Genomic DNA, 10,087 nt, shown 5'->3' with positions numbered 1-10,087 from the left:
GACTAGGTCTGCCCCCCCCCCCCCACCGCCGCCAGGCCATCATAGCCCAGATAAACAGCCTGACAAATATTACAAAGAAAGAAAATTAAAGACCAATATCTGGATACAGATGCAAGAATCCTTAACAAAATAATAAATCAACTCCAGCCAAATATTTAGGAAAATAATACATCATTATCAAGTTGGGTTTCCTTCCAAATTTTTAAATGGCTTAACATTGGAAAAATCAAACCACGTAATTCATATAGTAACCGTGTGTGGGTGAAAAATGATGCAAACATCTCAATAGAAGGAGAAAAGACATCTGACAAAATGTAAGAGCCCTTCGTGACAAAAACTCTCAGCAAATTGAGACCAAAAGGGAAGTTGTTCAACATGCTAGAGCATCTACAAAAATCCTACAGCTAGAATAATACTTAAGGGTTAAATATTGAGCGTTTCCCAAGCCCGCCCCCAAGCTTGGAAGTTTTGGGCAGAACTTCCTGGAGATCATTCAAGCTGGTTCCTTTCCCCACCTGACTGGTGTCCTTCACTATTCCCTCTTCTCTATTTTCTCTCTTAGGATTGTAGACATGATGGCAGGAGCCACAGTGACCATATTCTAACCAGGAAGCAACCTCGAAGAAAAAATAAGCTACTTTCACTGAAGACTCTGTTACCTGTTACCTGTGCTGAACGCACCTGCTGGCTAATACAAGACATAACTTTGGTTGAGTACTTATTATATACTGGGCTGTGTTGGAAGCAGTCATCTCTTTTGTCATTTTAATTCCCACAGCCCTTTGAAGTGGCCATCATATGCCTCTGTGGCAGATGAGTGAACTGAAACACGATAAGTCAACAATAAATGGAAAACTCACGTCCTTCGGGCAATCTTCGTAAAGAAAATTAACCAAATCTTCCTCTTTGTTCCGGGCTAGTGTATATCTTACCTAGCAACAGACGTATTTTAGGTATGGAAGTATACACCCTCGTCCTATTCAGAGAGGTCCTTTTGCAGTCTGGGACATGGTCTTACTCACCATGGCATTATTGGTGCTTGAACAAAATTAAAAAAACATATATAGATATAAAACCATATTTTAAAAATAAAACATTTTTTATATACTGCGCTGCAGTATATTCTTCAGGGTTGTCACTATTAAGAAGCCCAGCCATACAGTGGGGACAAGAGCAGGTGGCAATCCGTAAAGTCTGAGCACAGGCATGGCAAGACCTGAAAAGTTCTTGGGCTCGGCCGTCTCCCACTGACACCACTGCTTACTGGTGCCGGTCCTCGTGTGCCTTGGACCCCCGAGCCCTACTTTATTTCCATCCCAAGAACCTGCTTCATAAGTGCAGAAGGCTGTGTTTGAAATCCAGCTGATAAACTGCCCAGCCCAGCGGGTAAGACAAAGACATCTAGCTGAGCAGACTAATGTTCTGATAATTCCATACTAAAGGAAGAGAAAGGGAAAATAACAGACCTCTTGCAGCGACTGCGAGGTGTTCTGACTGCTCCTTATTGTGTTCCAAGAGGGAGAGCTTTCCATCATGGTCCCATTGTGGTCCTGCTCCCGGTGTGTGCGGTTTGTGTCCCTCAGACTCCTGCCCAGGAGTGTGGCTGTCTTTACTCTGAGTGTCCTCTTAAAAGCCACGACCTTTCTCCTTCACATTCAAAGCACACTTAGCTCCCCAGGAAGACTCTGGATGTAAGGAAGCCTCCAAGTGTTTATTTCTGTTTCCATTTTGTCTCTGGTGCTCATTCACATGAGGCTTCGAAATAAGGAACCCAAGGATCCATGAGGACTCTGAGGTCACCCTGCTCCCATGTTATGTTATCTTCCAGGAGCTGGGACTTCCTCTCCCCTCACAGACTCTCCAGGACAGAGAGCCAACCAGTGACCTCTCCCAGGGTATTTTTAAGGTCCTATCTTTTGGATGTCTGCCCAACTCTGTCTGCCTAGCTCTACCTTCTGAGAAGGCCCTGAGCTGCCTTGTTGCCCGAGGTTTCTCGCTGGGGTCTCTGTTTTATGCAGCCCTGATGGTAGACAGCGCAACGCACTGCAGGCACATTTCTTCAGGGAAGATCAGACACAGTCTGCAGGGAGCTCAGCGGAGCTACCCTGCCCCCCAACTCAGCAGGTGATGCCTCAGTGTAGCCCTGAATGTCTAGAGAAAGCAACTTGTTTTCTTTCTTTCTTTTTTTATGTTTATTTATTTATTTATTTTTAGAGAGAGAGAGAGAGAGAGAGCATAAGTGGGGAAGGGGCAGAGAGAGAGGGAGACACAGAATCCAAAGCAGGCTCCAGGCTCTGAGCTAGCTGTCAGCACAGAGCCCGACCCGGGCCCCCACTCATGAACCACAAGATCATAAACTGAGCTCAAGTCAGACACTCAACTGACTGAGTCACCCAGGTGCCCCAAAACCATTTGTTTTCTTAAGAGAACTTGTGCCTTCAATGAGACCAGCAAAAAGTTAAATGGCTTTCGAGACATTCTGATCAATTACTTATGCTCATAATAGCATTTATGAGCACTTACTTTTGTGCCATTCATGGTGCCATGTTCCATATACATTATTTTATTTAATCCCTGTGACGACCCAACGAACTGGGCGCTTTTATTCTTGTCATTTTGCAGTTGTGGGTAGTGAGACTCAGAGAATATAAAGGGCATTGTCAAGGCTGAACATTAAGTAAGCGGCAGAGCCAGGTACCAGAGAAAAACCCAACTGGTTTGCGATCCAGAAGTTAGTCACTTACACTCTGGGCGTAAGTCAATACAAGGCAGACAGCTTTGGTGATTTCTTGGCCATTCCTCTCTCGGCCCCTACAAGCGTGACCACCATGTCCTTTATTGAGGATTGTGGAGGTTTGATCCCGGGTTCCTGGGAAAGGGAAGTTGTGGGCATCAATGGCCACCCTGTGGTTAGGGTTTAGTCTGGAACTACTAGAGGAGAGCTCAGTCCTGAGCAGGGAGTTGAGTTGCAGGGAGGGACTGGCATGGATCATTTCTGGGAAAGCAGAAGGGCTTTTCAAGAGAGGGCATGTAAGAAAGGCAAGGGGTTGTTAGAACAGGAGTGTGTGAATAGCAAAGACATAGCTCTTCAGAGTAGGAGGTGGACCTGGAATCATGACAAATAACCTGGGACAGGCATGGGGGACTGAGCTCGAATGGAGTCCTTGGAAATGGAAGAGATGGCGATTTCTAAGAATGGAGAGAAAATGGGCATGGATTCCTAACTAATTAAGCTAGCTTTTACATTCAGAGCTGGGTGGCAGGGTAGGGGGACTTCCAACAGAACTCTGCTGGCGTTTTTCCTTCCAGTTTGAGGAACTGCCTGGGGAGGATTCGCAGAAACCCTCACCTCCCGGGCCACACGTCTCTGGACACGTTATACATCCCGTTAACCACAGGCGTCTCCCCGGCTGACGGTGCGCCGCCCACCCCCACAGGGGTGAGCCGACACAGCTGCTAAAGCCCGTCACTCGTCACCTTCACCCAAGGAATGGCAGATGGCCTGTTGTGATGCTCCGGCCCCCTGCTATCCGTGGAGGTGACACTGACTCAGAAATCTCACTCAGCTCACTGCCGAGTCACCTAACCAGAAAGCACCTCAATCTGGAACAACCACCTTTCTCCCGCCACAGAAGAGCCACTTTTTTTTTTTTTTAAGCAGCAACTTTCAATGATGTGAGCAGAAATCCTTTGGCTTTTTGGAAACATGCTCTGCGGAGGGCTATTTGCTAAGACCAGCAGTCTGCTTCTGGCATGGAGAATGAAAAAAAGTATTTTGTTGTCTTGAAATGATGCATGAGTTCAGGGAAAGCAGCATCAGGCTTGGGGAATGGGAGAAGAGAAGCCAGAGAAAAGCCGTGCATACAACGTCTGTAAAGAAAATGTTTTATTTAAAGTGTTAAATACCATCACCAGAATGAATTTGATTTACATTAGTTGGTGTTCATTACAGGACTCATCTGCCCTTTTTTTTTTTTTTTTCCCCAACTGGAATTCCCTTTACTTTTAAAACATACTATGTACAGGGCAGCAATAGTCACTGGAAGAGTGCTATTTACATGACTAAACCACAAGTCGAGGTGCAGACATGTGAAAATAAAAAAAAATACAACAACTTTTAAATAAATACTGCATAATGACAAGTATGTACAAATATTCCATACAGTCATGTCCTTCTTATTAAAATTAGAAATAATTTATATAGGAATATGCACAAAAGAGTATGTGACTGCATCTTCGTTATCAGGAAAATGGTAAACGTTTATTCTAAGGGAGAGAATAGACACGACAGGTCTATTAAATCAATTGCTGCTGGTACGCGAGTGTCTAAGTTATTTCCATAAAGTTTCATCCATTCTTTTAACAACTTTACCTCGGTCCGTCGTAGATCTCAGAACGTCAAGACACAGTCTCGGTGTATTTCATATTGCACCACGTAAAGAGAAGGCATTTTTAGTGAGACTCATTTTAACTTTTGCACCGTATCAAGCATGATAGTTTTTAATGGTCAGCATGGAATTTAAAAGGGAAAAAAAAAAAAGAGAAGAAAGCTAATTTTTTGTGCATGGCCTTAAACGGTTATGTGTGTGGATTTCAAAAGTTACTGTAAGAAATTAAAATCAACCTGTAAGAATGCATGGTCAAAGTGTACATAAAGAAACAGAACGTGTGGGTGGTTTATTACATTAACCAGTGACTTTTCTCAACAGGGAAACTTAAGAGAAATTGACCTTGCGGCACCACCCAAGGGTAATAACGGTCTGTAAAACCAAAGGCAGGGCTTGACCTTAGCGGGTTTGGGGTGTAGACTTTTGGTGATGGCATCCAAGAACTATTAATAGGCAGACTGACTTTCTTTGAGTCACCTAAAAATTGGAGCTTTAAAATTATTTGTTGCATATTTATGTTTGCTGTATTTCTTTAGAAATATAATTTGTGAAAAATTGTACTTTCCTACAGAAAAATGAATTAATAAACAGCCCTGTGTTTCAGGCTCCAAATTTTTAGCAGTGTTTCTATTCACATAGTAAATAGAAATTGGCTAAAGAAATTGCTTTAATTAATTAAAAAACAAAACCTAAGACCTTCTAGAAATAATACGTTAACCCCTGTGTGAATAATGCTGGTGCTAAAAACAAATTTATTAGACGTTACAATGGCCACATGACTTTAGGGTCTCCCTGTAAACTGAACTTTGAAGGTGAAAACAAAAGTACCATGCACTGTACAATAAATTGCAAAAGTTCAAATATCTTCTTTATCAAATACATGCTGACTTACTTTAATGTACTCCCAAGTCATGTTGCAAAATCCTTTTCAACATGCTTGAAATAAAGAAAGTGCTTAGTTTTGTTTTTTCCCTTGAGAAATTCATAAATTCAGAAGTATCGGTAGCTCTGAATCAAACGGGGGCGGGGAGGGTAAGGAGAGTCAGGTCAAAAACGTGTAATCGTTTAGTGTCATCACTCTGGTAGGGAGAAAGGAGACAAAAGATTAAAAGAGCGAAGAGGAAAAGTAAGACAGAGAAGAGGAAGAAAGATGTGGACAATTCGCACATACTGAACTTCATAAGATTTGTATATTTAACATGGAAATAAATTGAATATATTATGCTTATTCGTCACATAAAGAGAATTTTAAGTATCTTCTAGAAAGTATTCTCATCTGTAATGTCTGCCAAAACACAGACTATGGTTAGTTTAAAGAATAAACATGGTGTGTCTTTGTACCACCCTGTTGCATTCTCTCCCCTTTGAAAACCATGCAATAGTGAAATTTATTTTTAAAAATAATAGAAATTGTTGAAAATGGCTGATTTTTATTCTTCTTTGTTTTTTGCAAGTTGCAGCCCCAAGAAAATAATTTAAGTATTCAGCTAATCTGTGTCCATGCAAAAAAAGTTTCTTTAATTTCATTCAGTACAGTGTAGCCACAGAATTGTGTTTTTCAGAGTCCAACACATCGCGGCGTTAGTGATGGCGCGCCTGCGGAGCTCTGAGTCTGCCCCCGTTCTCGCTGGCCTGGCTGCCCCCGCTCACCATCCAGAGGAGGGCTGACGTCTGTCCCGGACCACTTCTTTGGTCTCTTGCTTTTCACCTGACGCTTCGTAGGACTTCACTCCTTGACTTGTAACATGGCTTAAGGACTGTATAACTCCATTTCTGTGGCATAACAGGGCTTTGGGGTCAGAGAAATGAAGAAAAAGGAACGATAAAAATATAAAGGTGCCATTGAAAAGGGCTTTTGTTGCATGAAACTGACTGATTCTTTGAGATTAATCCATGGCTTCAGATTGGACCAAAACTCGAGTGTTACTGAACTCCAAACCTGATAGTTCTTCATAACTCTGCTCTTTCACCTGAGGGCCGTCTTTAGGGCACAATGTGTGCAACTTCCTCTGAGAATACAGGATCGCGCTGTATCCCTAGGAACAGGCTCAGAAGACACAACATTAAGCATGCAGTGTTACCAGGGCTGGCGACCTGTGATTTTTTAATTTTTTTTTTTGTAACGCTGGTTGCTATGACAACAGTTTAACAGCTGCTATGAACGAGAGTAAGAAGGTCCGGTTGAACTTTCCAGAGATGACTGGGAAGCTCTTCTTGTCAGAGGGGCCAAGGTTGGATCTACTAGGGAGGAAGGGGGGAAAAGTTTGAACCATCCAATCACCATGTTGGACAGCTCCAGTTCATCTAAAAGTATCTGGGCCACTCCCATAAAGGACTTGTGATCCATGCGGCCATAATCTCCCCAGACAATGATCTGTTGGCAAAATACAAAGGAGGGTCATGTCATAATTATGTACACGAACACTTGTAAGCTAAAATACATTCAGTTAATGCGCTAACATCAAACACGAAGTTAAATCGTTGTATTTTAATTGCCGAGATAGTTGTTTTTAACTACTGGGATCGATCCAAAGGAACCCGAAGAAGAGTGTACTAGAGTGGTGTGATCACAAGCAGTCCAGGGCGATTAGAGTTTGCGTACGACGGGGCTTTGCAAGTCTAGAGCTCACTGTCAAAGAAACAACAGCATCTGGGCCTTTATAGCACCAGCTATTGTTTTGACGTTTCCAAGAATTTCGACCATGAGCAGCGGAAAAGAATGCAATAAGATATGTGGGTGCAAGGTCTGACTCCACGAAAACACTTCCTTATGTAAGGGATAAACGGTTCGGTAAACATACCTGTAACACCTTCCCTTGGGGGCTTTCTTCAAAAGATAACAGCTGCTGGTAAAGGGGCTCCAGTGTTTTTCTTGCCACCTTTGTTTTCTTTTTGGCTACGCAGACTCCATTGTCCAACAGATACACCTTTACATATGGTGCTTGGGAAAGAAAACACAGGGGGGAGGGGTACGTGAGGAGCCGTGGTGGTGAAATACCCAACTCGCCCGTGATTTCTACAACCGCTTACTTTTAGGCTGAAAGGGCCAGCAACCAGAAGTCACCAGTCCTGCCACACTGTGTCACAATCATTCGATAAATAACAGGCAACGCTTGTTTACTGATTATAAAACTGCACATCAGATCTCCTGTTCTGTACACCTCTGCACAAGGTATCTGGAGTCTGTGACATTTTTTCATGGCCCCAAGCACCTTAGATTGTGACATTTCAGTATGAAATACGTGATTATCACAAACTGATAATGGTGCCTTTCTTTCTTTGTCCAATACGGGAAGTAACAGTTTTCTAATTGGAATGCCCTGTATACAAAGGCTTTTGCTCCTTTGCTAACCTGTATCTGTTTTTATTCTAATTCCAGGGCTGTACGAATTCCCAAGGAGAATTTTGAACCTCCAGATAAAGTAAAGAATAACACAAAACATCAGCTAATAAGAAAAAAAACTTCTTATGTATGTGTTGTACAAAATATGTTTACAAAATAAATTATAACTAAGTGTGGTAGATTTTATTTTGCAATGGTTTCACTACATAGGTACTTATTTAACAACTTAAATTCTCCCTACCAGACCACCCTCACTGAATCCTCACTTAGAAACATTTTTTTAATAGTTTATTTTTGAGACAGAGAGAGAGCACCAGCAGGGGAGGGGCAGAGAGAGAGGAAGACACAGAATCTGAAGCAGGCTCCAGGCTCTGAGCTGTCAGCACAGAACCCGATGTGGGGCTTGAACCCGCGAACCATGAGATCATGACCTGAGCCAAAGTCAGACACTTAACCAGCTGAGCCACCCAGGTGCGCCACTGAATGCTCATTTAGTATCAATACACAGACTACTACAGATAACAGATTCACTTATTATTAGTATCCTTGATTATCTAAAAATCAGGTTTTCAGCATCGAAACAAAAACAGTCTCTGAATTGAAAAGTATGGATTTCAAATAATAGAAACATCTCTTCTGTTATTACCTGGCAGTGTCTTGGAACCTGGTTTTACAACAAGGCCACGAGCCCGAATGATTTCCACCTCCAGTTGTCCCTTTTTGTCCATCATTCCTACCTGAATGTCACCTAATGGCATATGAGGAAGAAACAGACAGGCCTTAGTGTACAAAAGCAGTAAGAAGAATGCTTGTGCCCAAAGACCTTGGTTTTAGATCATTCCATCATTTCCCATACATTCTCCTAAATTCAACTATATTTAAAATGTTATCAATAATATGTTCCTTTAAAAAGCATATTTAAAGTGAAAAATCATTTAAAAAATTTTATTGGTAAAATAATACTTATTCCAGTTGACAATACTGTTCAAGACTCTATGAAATCAGAGAATGTAATTTTTAATCATCTAAAAGAGGAATGAGGAAATCACGCGGCAGAAATTCTTACCCATCGCAGGTGTAGCCAGAGTCTGGCGCCCGACCAGCTGGGCAGGGCCAAGGCCATCCAGAAAATCACTGAACTGGCTATCAGAGGCCAGGCGGACACCAGGGAAGATCAGACTAAAAGCAAAAGAACACGTGAGATGAAACCCTAGACCCGTTGTCTCTCAGGCAGCGCAGCTTTCCCTCTTGCCTCCTTCTGTTGCTACCACTATTTTGCCACTTATATTAATCGGATCCCAACACCCAGCTCTACTTCCCACGGCTCTTCCTTTCTTCCTCTGTAGCGGCCATGTGTGTCGTAAGAAGCACCTGTCACACGGGATTGCAGGCTGCTTTGTGTGTGTCTTTCTCCTCCTCGTCTGGAGGCCATGGGTTGTGATTTCTATCAGTAACACTGAGCACCTGCTGAGCACTTAACTCCACAACAGGCATTGTCGTATTTAATCCTCTTAGCTGTACTAGATCGATTTTAATATCTAACCTGTTTTATAGATGAAGAAACTCTTCCAGATCATTCCCAGCAGTACACGAACATACTGTTATTCTTTTACCCTAAAAAAAAAAATCTTCTGCCTTAAAAAAAAATCCCTTTCCTCACTCCACTTCCTCTGCTGCTACACCCCATTTCTTGACTCAAAACTCCTTGGAGGAGCTTATTCTATCGCTATCTTCAATTTCTTTTTTCTCGTTCTCCCTTGAAACTCTATCCTGTTTTTCCTTGCTCTCTTGCTTGCTTTATTTTTCTCCACTCTACTAAAATTTCTCTGACCAAGGTGACCTAAGGGTCACAGTGGTTAACCCAACTGTTAGTAACTGTTAGTAACAAAGCGGAACTAAGCGTTAGTAACTTTAACACCTTTGTGTCATCTCACACAATCGGGTCGTCCCTCTTCCTTAAAACACTTTGTCCACATTGCTTCCCAGACCCCTGGTCCTGTGATTTTCGTCTTTGGCCACTCTACCTCAGTCTCCTTCACTGATCCTTACACAAAATATCGGGAGCTCGAACCTTTGACGTATTTTTTCCTGCATGCCCCAATCTTGGCAATCTTCTGCAGTTTCATGGTTGTAAATGCCATCTATGCTGATGTGGCCTAGATCAACATCTCCAGCTTAGACCACAGACCTGTATTTGACCTGCGTTGTCTTCATAGCTGCTTGGATGTCTAATAGATAACTGATACTTAACTTGTCCCCAGCGGACTCCCAATCTAGAAACAAACAAAGAGCCAAATTCTGTTCTTCTCAGGGGATTCTCATCTTTTCTTTTTTTAATGTTTTTATTTATTTTTGA

The 10,087-nt window shown here is 42.4% G+C and overlaps 1 protein-coding gene across 1 annotated transcript; it reads right to left on the bottom strand.

Annotated features, from left to right (window-relative positions):
* Positions 1 to 5,843: 5,843 nt before the first annotated feature.
* LOC115278834 (regulating synaptic membrane exocytosis protein 2-like) lies at positions 5,844 to 9,872 on the bottom strand. The gene is made up of 5 exons (XM_029923312.1): positions 9,781 to 9,872; positions 8,798 to 8,910; positions 8,378 to 8,479; positions 7,190 to 7,329; positions 5,844 to 6,762 (listed from the first exon to the last, which is right to left on the bottom strand). The coding sequence occupies exons 1-5, from the start codon at positions 9,870 to 9,872 to the stop codon at positions 6,544 to 6,546; spliced, it is 666 nt and encodes a 221-aa protein (XP_029779172.1). The 3' UTR covers positions 5,844 to 6,543.
* Positions 9,873 to 10,087: the final 215 nt, after the last annotated feature.

The sequence above is a fragment of the Suricata suricatta genome, chromosome 15, assembly GCF_006229205.1.
Source record: "Suricata suricatta isolate VVHF042 chromosome 15, meerkat_22Aug2017_6uvM2_HiC, whole genome shotgun sequence".
In the NCBI taxonomy this organism is placed as follows: Eukaryota; Metazoa; Chordata; class Mammalia; order Carnivora; family Herpestidae; genus Suricata; species Suricata suricatta.
This window is presented reverse-complemented; position numbering and strand designations above follow the sequence as displayed.